Source organism: Pleurodeles waltl, chromosome 7 (genome assembly GCF_031143425.1).
Source record: "Pleurodeles waltl isolate 20211129_DDA chromosome 7, aPleWal1.hap1.20221129, whole genome shotgun sequence".
In the NCBI taxonomy this organism is placed as follows: domain Eukaryota; kingdom Metazoa; phylum Chordata; class Amphibia; order Caudata; family Salamandridae; genus Pleurodeles; species Pleurodeles waltl.
Window position 1 is genome coordinate 22,219,553 of NC_090446.1, and position 22,716 is coordinate 22,242,268.

General features: G+C 47.9%; 1 protein-coding gene across 1 annotated transcript in view; it reads right to left on the minus strand.

Moving 5' to 3' along the window:
* LOC138303576 (killer cell lectin-like receptor subfamily F member 1) overlaps positions 1-18,883 on the minus strand; it is a 67,188-nt gene extending 48,305 nt beyond the window's left edge. The window contains exon 1 of the mRNA XM_069242841.1: positions 18,630-18,883. Coding sequence (XP_069098942.1) covers positions 18,630-18,807 — 178 coding nt within the window. The 5' untranslated portion in view covers positions 18,808-18,883. The remainder of the gene's footprint in view (positions 1-18,629) is intronic.
* Positions 18,884-22,716: the final 3,833 nt, after the last annotated feature.

Here is a 22,716-nt window from a genome sequence, read left to right on the forward strand (position 1 = left end):
ATTCTATTTCCTAACTTTAATGTCCCTGTAACTTTCGTTTTTTTCAATGAATGTCTATGTTTTTTTTAACATAAAGTAGTTTTCTCTACTATACGTTAATCCAACCCCTGCCACGCAAGGCCAAAGGCAGGACCCTGCTGGCAACTCCCCTAACCACCCAACCCCATGCTGTGCATGGCCCTTTGGATGTGCGCAGTGGGAGTCGTCCACAGCCTGTCTCTCTGGCTGTGGGAACAGAGGTGAGAGGGTGTATCTTGGGGTGAGAGTGGGCGTGAGAGTGTCTGTTTGGGTGTGAGAGAGTGTGCATCAGTGCCTTAGTGGGTGGGTCAGTGTTTGTGTAGGTCTGTGAGTGGGTTATTGAGGGTTTCAGTGGGTCTGTAGCTGAGCGTGTGGGAGTTTGAGTGGGTCTGTGTGTGGGTGTATGAGTGTCTGAGTGGGTCTGTGAGTGGTTGCATAAGAGTCTGTGTGGGTGTGTGAGTGGGAGAAAGAGATTGAAAAAGAGCAATTGAGAGAGAGAAAAAGAGAGTGAGAGGGAGAGAGATAGAGTTTTTTAGGCTTTGGTGAATGATATATTCGGAATGAGATATTTCTGGACAAATTGAAAAATGTATTTTCCAATTAAAAAGAGTGAGATCACCTTGCATTATATACCTTAAAAATTTAAAGTTGAAAATAAATTACAGTAGGGAAATGACCACATACGCACCTGGACTAGAATCCTCAAGTTTCATTGTGACTCTTTTCTGTTGTGAAAGTCATTGCATGGAGAGACAATTGCAATGACAATCTCTCTCTCTCTCTCGCTCTCTTTCTTTCTATCTCACTATGGGATGGAAGAGACAGAGGGTGAGTGCTCTCCTCGACCCCCGTCAACGATAACAACACCATCGAAATTATGAACATCATCCTCTCCGGCTCTCCATCTGACCCCTGCCCTCACCACATCCTCAACAAAGCAAGCTCCATCATCGCACCCCAACTGCGGAAGATCATCAACAGCTCCTTCGAGTCCGCCACCTTCCCGGAGAGCTGGAAACACGCTGAGATCAACGCCTTCCTCAAAAAACCCAAGGCGGACCTAAAGGACCTCAAGAACTTCTGGCCTATCTCCCTGCTCCCCTTCCCGGCAAAAGTCATCAAGATGGCTGTCAACAGACAACTAACCTGCTTACTTGAGGAGAACTGCACCCTGGACCCTTCCCAATTTGGATTCCGCAATAATCACAGTACCGAAACCGCCCTCATCGCCGTCACAGACAACATCAGAACCATACTGGACAACAGCGAAACCGCGGCCCTCATCCACCTGGACCTCTCGGCCGCATTCAACACCGTCTACCACCACACCCTATGCTCACGCCTCTGCAATGCAGGAATCCGCGACAGAGCCCTGACTGGGTCACCTCCTACCTCACCGGCAGAACCCAGAGAGTCCGCCTCCCCCCATTCTGGTCGGAGGCCACCAAAATCATCTGCGGTGTACCCCAGGGTTCGTCCCTCAGCCCGACCCTCTTCAACGTCTACATGGCGCCGCTCGCTAACATCACCCAATCCCACAACCTCAACATCATCTCACATGCCGACGACACCCAGCTGATCCTCTCCCTCACCTAGAACTCCGCCAAAACCAACCTCCACGAAGGAATGAAGGCCATCGCCGAATGGATGAAGAGCAGCTGCCTCAAACTCAATTCCGACAAGACGGAAGTCCTCATCTTCGGCTCCACCCCCCCCACATGGGATGACTCCTGGTGGCCTGCCACTCTCGGAGCCGCCCCGACTCCCACCGACCACGCACACAACCTAGGATTCATCTTGAACTGCTCATTATCCATGACCGAGCAAGTCAATGCCATCTCCTCCTCCTGCTTCAACGCCCTCCGCATGCTCAGAAAGATCTACAAATGGACACCCACCAAAATCAGAAAAACAGTCACCCAAGCCCTAGTAAGCAGAAAACTGGACTACAGCAATGCCCTCTACGCAGGAACCACGGCCAAACTCCAGAAGTGGTTGCAACACATCCACAACACCTCTGCATGCCTCATCCTGGACATCCCCCGCCACTGCCACATCACAGACCACCTGAGAAACCTGCATGGCTCCCAGTCAACAAGAGAATCACCTTCAAACTCCGCACCCACGCTCACAAAGCACTGCACAACACCGGACCAGAATACCTCAACAGACGGCTCTCCTTTTACACCCCGACCTGGCATCTCCGCTCTGCCGCCCTCATCCTCGCAACCGTCCCACGCATCTGCAGAACTACAACCGGCGGTAGATCATTCTCGGACCTCACCGCCAAAATGTGGACACTCTTCCCACCCACCTGCGCTAGACCAAAGACCTCCTTACCTTCAGGAAACTTCTCAAGACCTGGCTGTGCGAGCAGTAGAAGCACCTCCCCACTCCCTTCCTCCTACCCCTCAGCACCTTGAGAACTTCATGGGTGAGTAGTGCACTTTCCAAATTCCTGATTGTTTGATTGATTTAAAAGGACCGCGGGGGGAGCCTCAAGGCCCTTGTGGTCCTAGCTGGCTCCCCACGTCCTGGTGGAGCCGGCATTGCTCTCACAAGCAAGGGGCTGCTTTAAATAGCAGCTCCCTGATTGTGCGAGCAATGTTTTTATCCATGTTCCCACACGCATATTTGCATGCAGGGAAGACAGATGAAAACTCTGCTTTCTGACAGCGGGAGCTGTTTGACAGCTCCTGCTGTTAAAAAGCAGAATTTGTTTGCTTTTACTTGGTGGGGTCTGTCAGCTCCCACCAAGCAAAAGCAAAGAGCTATGCCCCAGGGGTAGGCACCCAGAGACACAGCAGCAGCCTGCCCTTGGGGTTGGTGGTCCCTAGGGCCATTTATGGCTTCAATGACCTTTTCCCTGGGGAGGTGGTGGTCCTCGGGGCTCGGGCATCAGCAACAGACCCCCTTTACTTTTGTTATTATAGCCCAGGGGAGGTGGAGGTCCTTGGGGGCTAAGGGGGCCTCCCTGCATCATATTTGTTTAAAGCCTCGGGGAAATGGAGATCCATGGAGCTGTTGGGGGGAAACGCACCCCCACTTCAAATTAGTTCAAAGGTCAGGGGAGGTGGTGGTCCCCGGGGAAGTGGCTGGGTCGGGCAGCCCCCCGTATTTAATTGATGAAAGCCCCTTGGAGGTAGCAGGGGAGACAGGGGGGCGGGTGGTCCCCTGCACACATAATGTTTGTAGCCCTAGGGAGGTGGTGGTCCCTCAGAATGCAGGGGGGGGCTGGCGGGCCTTCTTGCATTAAAATGGCAAAGCCCCCCTGGGGGCTGTTTATAAAAGAGAAGCTGAGTCCCAAAATGGCTGCCAACACTTCCTGGTAGAAGTGTTGGCAGCCAATCAAATCTCGGCATGAGATCGGGAAGGTTTGTGAAGCCTTCGCATCCCTATCTATACACATTTGGATTTTTCTAATTTCTCAAAAACTAGTGAACAGATTTACACGAAATAACAAAAAGCCCTTTTTCTGGACCAAGGGCTACATTTCTGCTAAATTCAGTGTAATTCCATCCAGTAGTTTGGGCACTATCGCTGTTCAAAAACACAATTCGAAAACACATTTTGCCCCACTCTTTTTTCTCAGCCCCCACTTGACGGATCACCCCAAAACTTTCCAGACAGCAGCAGAAGCGAGTACCATTTTTTGTTGGAGGAAATGTTGCGAAGATTCATCAAACGGCACCAAAGTGATTAGCAAAACAAAAAACGATTCTTAAATAGAAACCAGGTCCTAACTATAACTACCTAGTGCTGACCGCCACTAGGTAATAACCCACGCTGTGGATTGGTCCTCATGGCATCGGTAAACGCTTTTGGGCATCAAAACAGTAAAAAGTGCTGTTATATTTGCCTGAGTCCTCTTTATAAGCTACCCTTCTATCAAAGCGCGTGCGAGTTAGAATAGTAAACGAACACTTCATTATAGTCAATGGCAGATCCTCATAATAATAGGAATGACATGTTTTGTGTGTGTGTGCACGTGGGTTTGGGTTACTATCCTTGTGGGGACTTGGATATCATAACACACTCACGCTGTGGGGACTTGATTGCACTGTGGGGACCTGAACTCAGGTCCCCACAAGGCAATATCTTCTAATGTGTATGTGGTTGTGTGCGTTTGTGTGTGTGTTTGTGTGTGTGGCTTTGTGTGTGTGTGTGTGAATGCGAGTGTGTGGGGCAATGTGTGTGTGCGCTCGTGTGTGTGGCTGTGTGTGACTGTGGTGTGCTTTCTTAGCATGGACAGATGCCATCTCTGCTGGCAGAGGTGCAGTTCCTGAGAAACGTGTCGACCAGCTCCATTTCCCTGAGGACTTGTCATTCTAGGGCTTAACTTGCCTGTTGCAATCGTCGTGGTTTAGTCAATTCATGCGCTGTGTGTACGTGTCAGAGTAACTTCCTCTACAGATTAGCGAGCCCGGAATGCTTTGTGGCGGACAGAAGTTTTTCCTGCAGCTCTTGCTCTGTAAAGTGAGGCACTTGAGTGCATTAATCAGTACAAAGGCGCGCGCACGGATTCTCCAGGCCCGTCTGTGGCTGGGAGGTGGCCTCGGCTATTGTTCTCGAGGTGTTCACCACTTCCTGGGGCAGCATCCGCTGCAGGGCCCGGAAGGAAGAAGCTGTTGCCAGGTCACACATTTAGTCCTACGGCGAGTGTTGTATTAAACAGACGTTCTTGGTTTGGTTCAGCCCACACAAAGGGCTGTGCATGGACTCCTAAACTGTGAGATCATAATGAGGGAGACTGATTTAGCTGCTACAGGAGGTGGGGTTCTTTACACCCCTCTTCTGTCTGACTCGCCAGGCAAAGGGTCATTATTAATGCAATACAGGAATACAGTGTCAACAGAAGAGCAAACAGGGGCAAGGACGAAGGAAAGATGGGTAAATACAAAATGATGGAATTCCTTGATTTCACTGAAGTAAGGATGAAATAAAGGAATGAGGCAAGGATGGATGGATGAGTGGCTGGATGAATGAGTCGACAGGTAGATGGGAGGGTAAAAGAGGGAAAGAGTTAATAGGTGGATGGGGAGGTTAAAGAATGGCAGAGTGAAGGGATGGATGACTGGATGAGCAGGTGAAATGAGTGAATGGAAGGCAGAGCAGATGGATGAGTGAATGGACGGCAGGGTAGGAGATGGCAGAGAGAACGGATATATGATGATGGATGTCAAGATGGATGGATGACAGGTGCATGGATGGAAGATTAGAGGACAGGATGCAGAGTGGATGAGTGGATGGAGAGATAAATGAAATGATGTGGCAGAGTGGGTGGATTGATGCATATGGCAGAGTATGGATGGATGAGCTGATGAATGGATCGATAGATAGCAGAGAGATGAATGGATGGATGGATGGATGAGTGGATGGGTGGATGGATGGGTTGTTGGATAAGTAGGGATCAGACTGGATGGGTGGATGGCAGAGTGGGTAATGGATGGATGGATGGCAAAGTGGCTGGATCAATAAATGGTTGGCAGAGTAAATGGATGGACGGCTCAGTGGGTGGATGGATGGATGGAATGGGTAAAGACTGAATAATGGATGAAAGAATTAATGGATGGGAGAACGTAAATGTGAAGTAGTGGATGTCAGCGGGTAGGTGAAAGGGTAAAAGGATGAACTGATAGATGTTTGGATCTAAAAGACAATGGAGCTCTTTTAGGGCAAAGAGAGCCTGCTAGCTTGGTGCCATCAGAACTTTAGTTCCAAGTTGGGGGTCTGTTCATTTTCTGGCTACTCCCTTGATTCAAACAAACAAAAACTAGATCATCCTTATAAACACCTAGATTACATTTTGACAACAATGTCAAGGGTTGCAAAGGGTCTGTACGGATGTGGTTTTTGTATAGAGTGAAGCTAGCAGAAAGGTCCAGGGCATGGAAGGAGACTGTCGCTGCATGTGTCTCCAGGGCTATTTATTGACCTGAGTGACTCAGTATATGTCTTAGATGTTGCTTAACTGGGGCAATCATGCTCCTCCATCCTTTTTTCTGAGCCTCTGAATATACGTTCATTTCTTTGAGAATATGTTGTGTTTTCTAGGGCACGGGCTTGAGTAAAGGACCTTTGCTTGCCCCACAGAGTACAAATACTTCTCCATTCGACCATGGAACATTCACACATTTCCAACCAGAGCCGTGCGGAGATTTTTACAACAACAATAGAAAAACCATTTGCTAATTTATGGAATTTCACAGTATAACCGAAATACCAACATTTGAGATTGTGGTTGGTTTTTCAAAAATAACTTTTAACCATAGTCAATTTCATCTGAATCCACGGCTCTTCATATAACCACAGTTACCATATCAGTTGCTTCCTCTGTTCAGTACCACCCCCCCCCCACACTCCGTGCCTGCTTCTTATGGAAAATTGATATTATTGCTACCAAGTCCTCAAGCAATAATCTCAAAAGTAATAGACATTAAATGTGTGAGGATCTTTAATTAGCACACGTTCCCTCTTCTAGGGAGTCACTTTTACTTATTATATCACCTCTTCTGAAAATGAAGAGGAACTTATAACATTGGCTCTTAATTGTCCATTGTTGCTTCTGAAGGCTGTGAAAGAGGAAGATCTAGACAAAGTGCATCACTCTGTGGGACATCAACCTATACAATCTTAAGCAACATTGGCGACGGTAACTACAAAACTGATGGCGTATCATATGAGGACACGATTTATCAGTAAAGCCCTCGAGGTACTGAGGCGGACAGGGTGAAGGGACAACCTTTCCTGCTCCACTCTTCTAAAATGTGTCAGGCATAATGTATGCAAGAGGGACGTTCCCCGTTAGGGGGGCCAAAAAAATGATGCAAACAAATCTAAAAGATTTATTTTCATAATTTTTTGCCGCATTTTAAACGCCTGCTCAGAACAGGCGTTAAAAGGAGGCACACTATTGTTTTCATTGGGCCCCTATGTACTGCTCAGGGTTAGCGCCAACATTTTGGAGCTAACCCTGAGCAGCACATCTATAGCATCAGAAATTCTGACGCTATTGCCTCCTACCTGCGCCATGGTGCACCGCATTTTACATAGAGGTCACACATGGTAGCAGCAGGGGGCGCAAGGGGCCACAAGAAGAGCAGCGCTACATGTAATGAAGCACTAAATATGGATTGTAAAAGTAAGTAAATATTGGTACGTAAGATTAAGTAGGTCTGGCTATTGCTAGAATTAGCTGTTGGGTTCTAAAGCTAATGCCATCAGTACCCAATATGCACCGAGATGGGCAATGGGGGTGCTCCCTTCAGGCCCTGCTTGCTGGGAGTGTTCTCCATATTTTGGAGCAGTCCAGACTAGTATGCAAAAAACCTACACCAGAAAGTGAGAAGGTAGTTAAGACTCCTCTGAAATGCAATCTGTGTGGAGACTGATGACAAGATTTAAACAGCTGGCTGTTATGGCGATTTATGGCTATCCTGCCAACCCTCAAGGATTTATTCAGTCACTGTGACCCATCTGCTTTAAACATCCCTATCACCCAGCCACTCATAGGTACCACTACACTCCCTCACATTCACCCAACCACTCCCATTTCCCAGCCGACTCGCCCACTATACACTCACTAACACATTCATACATCCCCACGAAAACACACATAGTAACGTGGGCATAAATTAGCAAGCACTTTAATTAAAAGTCAGACTACATGACTTTGCCAGTGCTTTCTTGCCCTTGCCCACCTCACACATTTAAATCACTCTCTGAGCAAACCATTATGCGCTGATTTGAATAACCCCTTAAGTAGGGCTGTATTCCTTCTGGATTTAAGGATGCAACTCTAATAAATATGTTGAAGAAGCCTGGTCTCGATCTGCCATTTCTATAGAACTTCTGCCCAATTTCATTGTTACCTTCTGAAGCAAAGTTGCTGGAAGGTTTTGTGGCTAATCCAAGCTAAGGGCTGTATCTAGCCAATCTCAATGTGTAAAATGAGATCCAGGCAGGCTTCAGACTAGCACATACTTGCTCACTACCCTTCCTTGGGCACAGGGAATTAACCAGGTCTCTTCAGATATCTCTGCCTGGCTTTCCTTTCAATCTAACTCCAGGTGTAATCCACCACCTTGCAGCCAGCCTTGAGTCTACGACTGGCAATTAAGAAATAGATCTGGTGTCCATCCTTGACGACCTAAGAGCTGACCGGGATGTCCACCATGCCAGTGCCCTGATTCTGTTTGGTTCATCTCCTGCCTTTGATGTGATGCTGCTGTTTACCTCTCAAAGGGTTTAAGTTTATCACAGTCCTCGGGGCTCGGCCTTTCACCTCATCTTTTTGGAGTCTAATATACAAAGGGTCCAGGGCCAGCCTTAGCACTGGTGGCACCCTGTGGGACAATGTTTGTTAGCACCCCCCTAATGACCACCACCTCCATGGACTGCCTCACTACCATCCCTTAGCAGTGCCCCTCAAAACATCTCTCTCTCTCCGGGCAGAACATTAATCACCCGAGTTATCTTGACATTTTTATTGCTGCCTGAAAATTGCTGGAGGCAAGGAATGCCCCAGCAGGTGCTTTTAAATCATAATATACTTGCAAACACAGCACCCCCACCAGAAGGCAGTGCATGGTGCAGTGGCACCGGTCGCACCGCCATAGAGCCAGCCCGGCATGTGTCCACCGAGAAGATCCTTTGATGAAATGGCCCCCCAGATTCTATATGCTTTGATAATATCAAAGCTTCCCGCTCTTACGCTACCCTCCAACAACATATGTGTTATAGATGGAATATCTATATGGACTTGGATGGGGAGTAATAAGCTCAAACCGAACATAGAGAAGACTGAAGTTCTCATAGTCAGTGGGTTTGTGGATGGCCTTCCGAACTCAGAATGTTTCCTGGGATGGCTCAAGCGCTAAAATCTTGGGCATCCACGCTTATGTTTAACTCTCCATGACCGATCAATTTCGTGCAACAGTATCGGGTGTACACACCTTCTAAGGGTTTGAGGAAGCTCACTCCTACCTCACTCGTGAAAGCAGACATGCAGCAGTTTGGGCCTGATAGGCTCTTGGCTGGACTACTCTGATGCTGTTTACCTTGTAAGACCAAATTCCATGCTTAGCAAACTTCAAGTTGTTCAAGATGGCGCTGCACGGCTGGTCTTGGGATGCCCAAAATGAGCTTTATGGTGGAGCGCCTGCTTTTTATCAAAAGTTGTGTTTGGAGATATAAGGCTAGGAGGCTGCCTCATTCTTCAGGGTGTGTTCTAATGGATTCCAAAGTGTGCAAATCTATACCAACAGGTAGAAGCCTTTCGTATTGCTTATCCAAGCCCTGCAGTATTCTTCTCTTTCCTCTTCACTCTCAAAGCTCTCTCACTAAGAGCCCAATTTACAAAGGTAAACGTAGACCAAATGTCTAAGTTTAGATCAAAAGTCTAAACTTAGACCAAAAGTCTACCTTTACTAGTAATAAAGTTAGACTTTAGGTCTAAACTTAAACTTTTGGTCTTAACTTAGACTTTTGGCCCAAGTTTATGTTTGTGACTTGGGCCCTAAATTTAGGCGAAATTTGAAAACCTGGTTGTTTTCAAGGACTGATCTGACAGCATAAACAGATCTGTATTCTAGGCAATTAGAGACCCCTGTTAATAGAGCGCCTTATAGATACCTATTAACATAAAAGAACATAACATTTCCTAATACGGTGTGAGGAAAGTCTTAGCTCCACAGTTTAAACAGCAGCCACTAGGCTAAAAGGATAATAAGCAGGGCACAAATCCTAAAAAAAGAAATGGGGGGACTAACCAAGGTAAGCAGTATGCAAGTGAAATCATGGCGTGTGACATCACACCTGGCATTACAGGAAGTGAAATTGCAGGAAGTGGCATCACGTTCTATGACTTCACAGGAAGTGACATCATAAGAAGTGATATCAAATCTTAAGACCTCACACATGTTTAGCAGGTCCATCATAAGTACATTTGAGCGTGTACAAGTATACATGCAAGCTCCCCTGATTTAGACAGAAGACTCATGTTTTTGTAAGGTACACACTAAACAACGTTGGCTTTTTCAACATAGAACTTCCTTTACCAAAGGACTTAACAATCTATATCAGTCAGGCATAACAGTCCATATGCAGCACATTTGCATGTAGATGAAAGTGCTTTAGCTGTCTAAACATGTAGGGGCATATTTATACTTCGTTTGCGCCGAATTTGCGTCGTTTTTTTCGACGCAAATTCGGCGCAAAACTAACGCCATATTTATACTTTGGCGTTAGACGCGTCTAGCGCCAAAGAATGGGCAAATAGCGTCATTTTTTTGCGTGAACGCCTTCCTTGCGTTAATGAGATGCAAGGAAGGCGTTCCCGTCTAAAAAAATGACTGCGACGCAAATGCGTCGTATTTATACTCCCGGGCAAAAATCACGCCCGGGAGTGGGCGGGGCAAAAAACCCCGCATTTGCGCCACTTTTTAACGCCTGGGTCAGGGCAGGCGTTAAGGGGCCTGTGGGCTCAAAATGAGCCCACAGGTGCCCTCCCCTGCCCCCAGGGACCCCCCCTGCCACCCTTGCCCACCCCAGGAGGACCCCCAAGGATGGAGGGACCCATCCCAGGGACATTCAGGTAAGTTCAGGTAAGTATAAACATTTTTTTTTTAATTTTTTTGGGGTGGCATAGGGGGGCCTTATTTGTGCCCCCCTACATGCCACTATGCCCAATGACCATGCCCAGGGGACATAAGTCCCCTGGGCATGGCCATTGGGCAAGGGGGCATGACTCCTCTCTTTACTAAGACAGGAGTCATTTAAATGGCGTCTGGGCGTCGTTAAAAATGGCGCAAATCGGGTTGAGGCGATTTTTTTGCCTCAGCCTGACTTGCCCCATTTTAAGACGCCCTAACGCCATTTTCCCCAATGCCGGCGCTGCCTGGTCTACGTGGTTTTTTTCCACGCACACCAGGCAGCGCCGGTCTGCTAGCGCCGGCTAACGCCATTCCATAAATACGGCGCCCGCATGGCGCTTCAGAATGGCGTTAGCCGGCGCTAAATTTTTTGACGCTAAACTGCGTTAGCGCAGTTTAGCGTCAAAAAGTATAAATATGGGCCGTAGAGCCTAACTGATACAAGGCAAGGAACCGTGGGGAAATGTGCTGCCTTGTGTTCATGTTTTTTTTTATTTTTAACAAATCAACACAACCAGGACTTGTGTGGCACCGTAAATCCCAAAAGAGATTTTGCATCAGAGTTGTTCCAGAAACGTGACGCAACTCTGAGTCAAAATCTACACCGAGTGGGTTGAACCACGCAACATGGTACGTGTGTGGCGCACACCACTAAGTCATATTTTTGAAGTCACACAAAGCCACTTTTTGTGACTTTGAGTGGCTTCAAAAATACAGAGTAAGGCAAGGCAGTGCAAATCACTACATTGTCTAACTATACCCTGAGTGGGCGTTCCATGGGTATTGCGGTTGGTGTTCCCACCAACTCTCATGGATTTTGAAGCATTTCCAGATTTATGAGGACTTGTAAACCTGGGAATGCGCCAAAATGTTACGCCTACCAAGGAGAGGCGTAACCAGGAGAAATATCTTTATTTCTCTTCGTTTTTCCTCTATCCGTGTGTGCTACATGCTGACGCACACATAGAAAGACGAAAAAGCCTGTCAGGATTGTTTATGTGCAGGAAGGTACCCCTTCCTGCACAAAATCAATTCTGCATGCAACGCAGGCACCTTTGCACCGTAGTGCAGAGGTTGCCTGCGTTGGTGCTAGGCTGCCAGGGGGAAAGAACAGAAATGCACTGTATTGGATAAATACGGTGCATTCCTGCCCGTTCCCTGTGACTTGCTGTGCTCCCCTGCGATACAAAGCCCATAAATATGGGCCTTGTTTTGTAAATCTCTGCCACAAAAAATGGCAACAACGAGAAACAGGAATGTAAATCTTTTCTAATTAAGTGGTTGCAAAGTTTGAATTTTAAAATATCTTAAGGGGTTAAGGCCCCTCCTGCAGAGTTCTGTGGGTTATCAGTAAATCTATGGCCTAATAATACTGGTAAGATAACTTTGGTGGTTAGCCTATTTGTTGGAGAGATCTGTGTTTTGCCTTGTGCCTGATTGAACCAAAGTAGCACAGAGGGTTAATGCGTATACTGCAAAGCACATAATGTAACATGCAGATGAAAGATTTTTATTTTATGTAGATAGGTGGGTGAGTTACTGCTTCTAACGCATGGATAGTTTTGTTACTTGCAGTTCATAAATTATAATCCTTTTAATATAGCGCATAGAGCTAGGAGGCCGATATGCAACTCCTACACCTTGTAACCCTCACTGTCTGATGTCACATATCCTGAACACTGATCTACAAAACTGTATGATTTATTGTCAATGTAATAAATATGTATGACCTAAAGTGCTCTGACACCCTGCATTTTGATGAAGAGTGTTGTAACAAAAATAAAAAACAGCAGTATTAAAAAAGTTATGTTGTGTAAATACTGGGACAGACCAACACATCTGACATTTTTGCAGTGCATGCATATCTCTCACATAGAGGGAGTGAACAAAGTGAAAAAGGGTCCTTGTTTACCCTGCACTGCACTTGCATCTACGTCTGAGGCTCCAGATTCCTTCCCGCCAAGGGGACTTCAACAACAGGAGGCCTGATGGCCCTTAAATTCAGCCTTTTTTAAGAGCTCAGCTCAGTGCTTAATTTGTGCTTGTTGTTTCCGGTGCCGAGCATCAGCACTTATTTTTGAGGGCCGGGGCTTATTCTTTTGCCTCAAGCATTTGCTGCGAGCAAAAGACATGTTTGGGAAAGATGGATGAAGGGAAAACGAAAAACCACCACAAAGGGAGAAAGTAAAAAGCATCAGGAGTGAGCTGAAGGGGCAGGGAGTGGCTGTAAATGGATTGAAGAGGCTCGAGATGGCTTCAGGATTACGCCGCCTCAGTATTCCATGATCACACATTTAATTGCAGCCGCCGCGTGTTTAAGAGGAGGGCTTTGGGCACCGGCACCTTTTTATGTACAAATTAAGCCCTGGCTCAGCTGGAGTCTTGAACTAGAAAGACCCCTTCCTTGCCTGCACGTTGTTGCTCGGACAACGAGCATGTGCCCCGGTGTCTGAAAATGACACAAATGCAGCGTTTAACAGTGAGGCCAGAGCTTTTCTACAATCCCAGCACAGCAGGCGCTGATTCTTTTCCCAACATGAAATAAATATCTTGGAGCTCTAGTTACGGATTATACTAAGAGACAACTAATGCACCAAGCCATCGTTGCCTGAAAATACGAAGAATGTGCAATATTGGACCGCTACTGTATTCGGACCTACCTAAGTACACGACAAAAATGCCCTCGAGCAGAGGATGGGTTGCAGCAGGTGCTCCTGGAAAACCCGGCCTTCCCCGGGACGTCGGGGCTGCTCTTTCATAGAGCCAGAAGCTCCGGGCCCCGGACTCTGGAATGCATGTCTCAGCTGCACAGATGTATGTTGGCTCCTTGTCTCTCACTGATGTTTTACCAGAACCGAAATTATTCTCAAAATATTGCGTGGAATTTTTTTTTTAAAACGGTCTTTTTAGCTTTAACCAGGACACACATGGTACTGCCAATGAGTTTATAAAACAGTGTTCACGCTGATGACGAAATGGCAACAAGCAATCTTCAGAGGAGACGTCACAAACGGGGAAGCATGCAGAGCTATTCCGGCTGCCGTGGTGTTAGCGTGCAGTAGCAGCGTCCTGTTCTATCACAGGTCAGGTGACTGGTGACACCACAAGTAGATTGTGTATATATATTGTGCAGGATTCCATGTATTACGCACTTATTACAGGCCTCGAAGTGTTATGTAATAGGCTCCACGTACTGCTAAGTGATGCGCCTGTTGTGTCTAAGCCTCCATGTTGTTATTGGTCAGAGGAATGCCCGGCAGTCACTCCTTTGTGCTCAGAGCTCGGTGACTCAGGCCAGTGTGTTTCCTCAGTGCCCGGTTGGCCTTCCTGGAGTGATGTACCTCGGCTTCCTTCCTTCCTCAGCCGCAGGCTTTACATTCCCCGCCACCCTCGGCCAGGGGCAGTGAGAGTGTGCCTTGGACCGAGGGAGACAAGCTGCTCACGCACCAAGGATGCTCACGGCTCTAAAGCAAGGCAGTAGCAAAAAAGTCATAACTGGACTGCAAAAGGCCCCTAGTGCCACCTCAGCTTATGAAATAATGGCAGACAATTCCTTGGAACCACTCTGTCCACCATCCCCAGTGCTTAATTTGAGCCGGTGGTTTCCGGTGCGGGGCACCAGCACTCGGTTTTGAGGGCCGGCACTTATTTTTCTAACTCAGCATTTACTGCAAGCAAAAGCCACACACGGGAAAGCTGGAGGACGAGAAAAACGAAAATGCGTCACAAAGGGAGAAAGCAGAAACCCTCAGGAGTGAGCTGAAGGGGCAGGGAGTGAGTGTAAATGGAGTAAAGGGTTCCGAGATGGCTTCAGGACTACGCTGCCTGAGTAAGCATTTAACTACAGCAGTCGCGTGTTTCAGAGGAGAGCTTTAGGCACTGGCACGTTTTTATTTACAAATTAAGCACTGCCCGTCCCCCACACAGATCGCCCAACTCTAACCATAAAATACCAGCATTTTAAGAAAGATATTTTCATCCACAAGTGTTTTTCAGGTCTTCATCTCAACCCCTTGTTTTAGTCTCTCCGGGCTCATCTTTATAATCTCACCTGCTGTCCCGAAGTGCTTTACAAAGCTTCAGAGTGGCATAAAGTGATATAGAAATGCTCACCATAACACAAGAAAACTACAAAGAAAATGTTAGGTACACTTCACAAGTTTCACACACAGCATATTCCTGATCTTTGCCTCATAATTTTGAGAACCGTATTGCAAATTCCATTGGACTCGGAACCATTCGCTGGTGCTTCTAACTTGAACTTGGAATAGTTCTTTTTATATAGCTCACAATACTCCCCTTATCCCAGTGGTTCCCAAACTGTGTGCAGCGCCCCTGGCTAGTTTTGATGGCGCACCAGGGAGCCGCGGCTCCCAGTTTGGGAACCACTGCCTTATCTGAATGGGTTAGGCGCTGTACATAGTACAGCGCAGATTTACTAAGAGCTTGCGTTGCCCTTGCATCACACAACGCATCGCAATGCGACTCAAGTCCTTAGGTCAGGTTTACTAAGCCACAGAAAGCCGAGGCTCTGTGTGGCTTAGTGAATCTAGGGCCAGATTTACCATTGTTTTGCACTTGGTCCACAAAAATTTTTTGTTGGATATACTGTCCCGTACAGAACATTCTTTGAGCTTGAACGTTGTCTAAAAGTAACGCAAAGCAGCTTAAAACATGGTTTTCAATTGCTCTGGGCCAGAGGGGCGTTACATGGGTGTTACATGGACGTTCACATGCTACCACCCAAGGTTTGTGACCTAAAACCTGATCCACTAACAATAGCAGATGTGGTTTTTCACCGAAAAGTAATGCTACTTTGAAAGATGCATTAAAAGCAGAAATACTTGTATTTCTCTTTTCTGACTTTGCATGTGTGCAACACTATACAGCACACAAACAACGTAGGAAAGGTTTCACAGTTTGTATAGGCATGGTATTTTGTAACTCATATAGACACATTTTCACCTTAGGGCAAATGTGTGTGCATGGAGTTTGGCTGCATAATTGCGAACTAGCACTAGAAAGCAGTGGTGGCCGGCAGCTTTAGGAGGGAGGGGGGCGTGCGGGGCACACACACACACACACACACACTCATTCTTTCACACACAGACACGCACGCACATCCATTAACAACACTCATACCATTCAAACATGCACGCACACACCAAACATTCATTTTAAAACACCACACACTCATTCTTTCACCCACACATGCACGCACATCCATTAACAACACTCATACCATTCAAACATGCACGCACGCACCAAACATTCAATTTGAAACATCACACACATACACACACACTTACCTTCGGCCTCCAGGTCCCAGGAGGATAGGGACTGCTGCCTTCCCTCATTGGCTGACCTAGGGTCAGCCAATGAGGGAAGGCAGCAGTTCCAGCCTCGTCACAGAGTGGGATGGGGTCAGTGAGACTGCTGACCCCTCCCCACTCTGTGATGATGTGTCACTGATTGACACTTGCTGTGGGCACTTCAGGGCTTAAACTGAAGTGCCCAGTGAGAGTGTCAATTGGTGACGCTTTCCTCATCACCCAGGGGAAGGCCTCAAGGCACCTTTGCATGGCTGAGGAGTTCACGCCCATAGGAGCTGTGATCTCCTCAGCCCAGCAAAGTTCAGCTCAGCTGCCAGGAGTCTGCGCAAATCGCGCATGTCTGCTCCTGGCTGCCTGACCTGAACATGAAGAGTGTCTGTCAGGCTGACCTTTGTTCAGCCTGACAGACACTCTCCATGGGGGGGCAAAAGGTGGGGGGGGGTGGCCCCTCCGCCCTAAAGGACGGCCGCCACTGCTAGAAAGAAGGGAGGAGAGCGCCACATCTTGGTAAATATGGCTCTTTCCTTTTCTCTCCCTGTCACACGGCACACCAGCTTTGTTGTTTGCATTCTGCAGCACACATAGAAATAGGAGAATGTCTCTTTGTATTATATTTAAGCAAGGTATCCCTTCTTGCACATAAATAATCCTGGCTGTAATGCAGGCACTCTTGCACCATGGCTCACGGATGCCTGCGTTGGTGCTAGGCAACACGCAGAGCAGGGATGCATCATATCCGAGTTAATATGGCGCATTACTTCTCTCTCCACGCGATGCAGCACAGTGAGTGGTCCTGATGTCTTGCACCAAATGTTAATAGATCTGGGCATCTATTACTACTCTTTTAGTCCCCAGTGAAGAAACTCTGTTATTCTGAGATCTTTTTAAGCATTGTGAAGGGGCTTTGACAACATCCTTAGCACCACCTACATGAGGCATCCCTGTAGCGTAAAGCCAGGGTGCAGCAGACACCTCTTGTCGCTTGAGGTCGGGGAGCAGCAGACACCTCCTGTTGCTTCAGCCTGGGGTGCAGCAGACACCTCCTGTTGCTGAGGCAGAAGTGCAGCAGACACCGAGGTTGTTTGAGGCTGGGGTGCAGTAGACACCTCCAGTTGCTTGAGGTCAGGCTGCAGCAGACACTGCTGTCGCTTGAGCTCGAGATGCCACAGACACCTCTAGTTGTGTGGGTCCAGGGCGCAGCAGCCATTGTTGTTGCTTTGGGCCGGACGCAGCAGACACCATTGTTGCTTGAGACCCGGTCTAGCTGACATCTCCTGTTACTCGGGGCCGGGGTCCAGCAGACACCTTTCTGTTGCTTGAGGTGGGGGTGCAGCCGACACCGTTTTTGCTTGGAGTCGAGGAGGAGCAGACACCGTTGTTACTTGACGCCCGGTCCAGCTGACATCTCCTGTTGCTTGAGGTCGGGGAGCAGCAGACACCGTTGTTGCTTGAGGTCGCAGTGCAAAAGACACCTCCTACTGCTTGGGGCCGGGGTGCAGCAGACACCATTGTAGCTTGAGGCCCGGTCCAGCTGACTTTTCCTGTTGTTTGGGGCCGGGATACAGCAGACACCGTTGCTTCTTGGAGTCGAGGTTGAGCAGACTTCCTGTTACTTGAGGCCAGGGTACAGTAAACATCTCCTGTGACTGAGACGGGGAGCAGCAGACACCTCTTGTCGTTTGAGGCCAGGGTGAAGCAGACACCTCGTGATGCTTTAGGCCGGGGTGTAGCAGACACCTCCTGTATCTTGACGTCGGGGAGCAGCAGACACCTCTTGTTTCTTGAGGTCGGGGTGCAGCAGACACCTCTTGTCGCTTGAGGTCGGGGAGCAGCAGTCACCTCCTGTTGCTTGAGGTCGGGGTGCAGCAGACATCTCTTGTTGCTTGAGGTCGTGGAGCAGCAGACACCTCCTGTTGCTTGAGGTCGGGGAGGAGGAGACACCTCTTGTTGCTGTCGGGCAGCAGCAGACATCTCTTGTTGCTTGAGGTCGGGGAGCAGCAGACACCTCCTGATGCTTGAGGTCGGGCAGCAGCAGACACCTCCCGTCGCTTGAGGTTGGGCAGCAGCAGACACCCCTTGTTGTTAAAGGACAGGAAAGCCTCTATCTAGCTTCTGCCATATCTGGGTTCATTGTGAACACCTACGCCTGCCTACATGAGCGGCTTGTCCAGTTCTCCAGGGCGGATAAAATAAAAAACAGCCTTTTCCAGAAAAAATGGCAAAGAAAACAGATACACAAAACTTGAATGAGTGAAAAAAGTAATCCCTGCTTTTTTTAAAGCGTATTCTTGCACGCTGGGTTCCATTGCAAACGTAATTAAAGGTGAATAATATATATCGATTGAATGAACGATAAAAAGAGGGTGGGGGACGCCAGTGTCCAGATACCAATATCACAATTTTCAAAAGCACTACTTCGAGAGCATGAAGTGAATGAGTGTGTAACTCAATACTTATATGTCAGACAGGAAGGGAAGACGGAGGCCATGAAAAGAATCCATCACTAAAGGGAAGTGTCGCTTCCTGGCCCCGTGCTCCCACCCTCACGGAGCTCTGCAGAGAAGCCCCCTCGAGCCTCGCACATCCCCGGGCCTGCGTCCATCTCTACCCCGGCTCCAAAGTGTACCTCTGTGCGGCGCTTCCAGGTGGAGCACCGTGTACGTCTCTTCCTCCTCCTCCTCCCTGGTCCCCATGTCCAGCTCGGTGTAGGCGCCTTCCTCCTCCTCCTCCTCCTCCTCCTTCCCCTTCTCCTCGTCCTTGGGGTTGGGGTCCAGCTCGGAGTACGCGTCCAGCTCGTCCGCCATCCTCAGCGCTGCTGTCTGTGGTCGGTGCGCAGCCCCGTGCGCCGAGAGCGCACACCTAGCAGGAAAGGGAAACCGCGTGCGCCCGGACCTCTGCTCCGGGGCTGCACACAGCTGAGCTGGAGGTCAGAGAGCGGCCTTGGGTGGTCGCAAGCCCGCAAGGTGGCACTGGACACACGGCTGCCAGGCACTGGAAGCTGGGCTCAGGGCTGCAGTGGGTACGCATACTTCTGAACGCTGGCACAGGGGCAGGTGGAACAAACTAAATAGACTCTTGGCACACATATGTAGCTGAGGGTGGCCGCGGGTGGGGACAGGCCTCGTCCTGGCACTGTGGCTCTGAACAGACTGCAGTGGGGCATTGCTTTTCTGTTTGCCACACTGGCACTCTGACGTACACAGACAGGCAAAGGAATCTGTGAAGGCCTTCGGTGCGCACGTGCCCTCACCCTGGCACTCGGACCTGCACAGGCAGGCAGAGGAAGCCGTAATGTTTTATGTTTTACCATGGGTCCTGGGGCACACACTGGGCACACCGAAGGGGGCTAGACCACCTTTTTAGGTTTCCAGCTCCAGTGCAAAAGTTCAAGAGCATGACAATGATGTTCGCCCTGTACCCCCAGATATCAGAGCAGAAATAACCTGTTGCTGTTAATGCGGACCTTTCCAAGCCCGAATCTGTTGGGCTAGAAGAATATTAAACTGACCTGTCGCCCATCTTTGGGGTACTCACCAGTGACCTGCACCTGAGCCTAGTCTAAGGCCATACCCATACTTTGCCTAAATGGCACAAGAGAGAAATAGGGAGGAAGTGGGCACTGAAAGGATATCCACATTTCATTAAATCTCCTAGGAGGAGGCCAACTCTATAATGGCACTACCTTTAGAATGTGTAGCATTTCTAATGCTGTGTGATTTAAGTACTTTTTAGCAAAAAAAATAGCACTCGACCGGAAAATTCTTTGTTTTGTTTGTCAAGTGTGGAAAGATTTGCACGTGATCGAGCTTGCTGACCCTCCCTACACCAGTGGTAAATTGCCCCAACCACCATTGTAGGGGCCCAGACGCCCCAGTGGCCCTTCTCCCACCCCTAACGGAGTCTGGCAGAGGAGAGTGGAGAGCAGGGCATCCACCTTAGGGTTCAGAGAACCTGGACAGTAAGATGCTTTAAACTGAAATGGAGACTAAATAATGTATCCATTGTGTTTGAGCATCATTGACAGCATATGCTGACCTCTAGGAAGACCTTATTATAAAGATCGCTTATAACACATGTAGTAAATCCACCTCCCCTGCATGGTCATGCCATAGTTTTCACCTTTTGCTGAATCCTATAGTTTTTCAGATTTTAGAACTCTATACATTTAAACCCTGTTAATCAGTGGTAAAGTGCATGTGCTCCTTTTTTAAAAATAGTTGACTAGGCAGATTTCTAATTGGTGTATGTAACTAATCATTAAATCCCTAGTACATGGTATAAGATGTACCTAGGGCATGGAATTAAATTTCACAAGTGGACTGCAGCACCCTTTGTACCATCCCGTACAGTGGCAGTGCCAATATAGCTTCAGTTCTACCGGTGTTGCCTGATTATAGCAGCGTAAAAACTGCAATTCGACCCATCAAAGTAAACTCTTTGATTTTGACAGGGCAGGTCAAAATCTCTGTTTTAAATATTCATATTTACCCGATGAAGGACTTGTAGTCCAAAAGGTAGGGTGCATGGTATTTGAAAGTAGGACATGTAGAACCAAAACAACCAAAAGCCATCTTTCACGGTGGAAGGCAAAGCTGTCTGTGTAGAAAACCAGGTGCAGATTACAATTTATATATCGTTTCACAGGAATGACACTAGTTAGAGAAATAATTAAACACCTATTTTTTAATAGTCACTAGCAATCCAATTCAATGGTGGAATCTGAGTTTTAATAACTAGTAAAGAAAAGTAACTTTTGGAAAGTTACCTTTTTCAGTCTGATGTTCCAGGAGGCTAAATTTGCATTTAATCTCCATCTTCTGCCAGTTGGTAATTAGCAACTGAATAGGTGTGAAAACGGTGAGAAATGCTTCTTGGAGGAATCAATAGCCTGACCTAACTAGGAGATATGACTCAGTTGAACCTGATAGTATATGCTGGGTTGAGCTGTGAGCATCCTTTTTGACATTACAGTATCAGAGTCTGCTGGAATGTCAAATCCTGCTTGACAGGTCTGCTGGGTTTACATACAACACTGGGGATGCACTTGAAAGGACAGGAAACAAGATGGCAAAATAATTTTTGGGCCTTCACTGTCAGGCTGCTAGAATACCCCGCTTTGTTCTAACAGATCTCTGTCTTTGGGTTCTTACAGACAACAATGGGGCACCCTTGAAAGGAAGGAAAACAGCATGTCAAAACAATTATTGAGTATCAACTGATGTTTCTGGAAAACCTTGCTGGGTTCTACCACAGTTCTGTCTCTGATTTTATAGCGAGTACAGTGACTGCTTCAAAACAGATTTTAGTGTTAGAAATGGCAGGACACTTAGATTACCATATTACACTCCCCACACACACACCACCCTCAGAGCCGAAGGTTAGTGCGACTGAAGACTTCTGCCATCTTGAAAATATCCAATGTTTGTAGGGTTGGCCCCAGGAACCTTTGCCTAATTGGTTACGGCGTGCCCCAGATTAATTCCCATCCATGAGTTTGTTCCTGGCATAAATGTGCCACCTCCAGGCCAACACGATGACGCCTGCAGCCTAAGTGTGGGAAAATCCCCTGACTGTACCGGGGTCCGACAATAATTCCTGACGCCCAAAGATACACCTGCATCCACAGCCTCTTGGCCTTGGTGATTCCGAACAACAGCACAGCAACTTCCAGCTGGCTCCTTTCCTACTGGTCCTGCTTTTGGTTTTTCACAACTAACTCCTTGGATCCAGCCTGCAGCATCTTTGTGACCCTCAGGGGAGTCCCCCATTGAAAAGCATTGTGTGCCTGATGCTGTGTTTGCAACCCGTGCCACTGAGAGTGTGTGTCTGGTGTGGGCCTGTTGCCCCCCCAGTTCTCATCTAAGACCCCAAGGTCGCTGCTCTGAAGTCGCAGGTACTTACCTGCAACCTTCTTGTTTCTGAGTGCCCCCAGTCCTCATATGATTCCATTGAAAACCCAATACCATTTTTGACCTCTGCACCCAGCAGGCCCTTTGTTGCTGGTGGTGCACATTTAGGGTCAACTTGAACTTTGACCAGTGGACATCCTAAACCCCGAAGACTGGGATTGTAAGTTGAGTACTTACCTGTAAACTGTGCTAACCTTTTTCCTCCCCTAGAACTGCATTGGTTCCTATGGGAAATTTAACTAAGGCTCTGATTATGAGTTTGGCGGACGGGAACACCCATCCTCCAAACTCTAGACAGGATGGCCACCACTACAGTGGTGACCACCCCAACAGCACCATTATTACTTTCCCGCTGGGCTGACGGGCGGAAACCAAGGTCCTGCCAGTCAGCCCAGCGGGAAAGTGGTGGCACCATTGTCGCTGGCTCGTAATCACCATGAAAAGACTGGTGGAGAACCAGGGTGTAATCAGCAAGGCGGTGCTGCTTGCAGCGCCACCCTGGCTAATTGTAACCTGCACCTGCTGTCAGCCCATCGGGATCACCGATCCCGGCAGGGATGGCGGACCCCTGGCGGTCGGACCGCCAGGGTCATAATGTGGCTATCGGACAGCCACAGCAGCGGCATTCCAAACCACCACTGAGAGTCTGGCGGTCTAGTGACTGCCAGACTTGCAATTAGGCCATTTGTGTCTACTTTTGAAATTGAAAATTGTTACTTACTTTCAAACTGTTTTATCTGCAAAACCTAAACAAACTACATTTGATATATAAGCTTTATACAAAAAGTAGCAAAAGATAGTTTT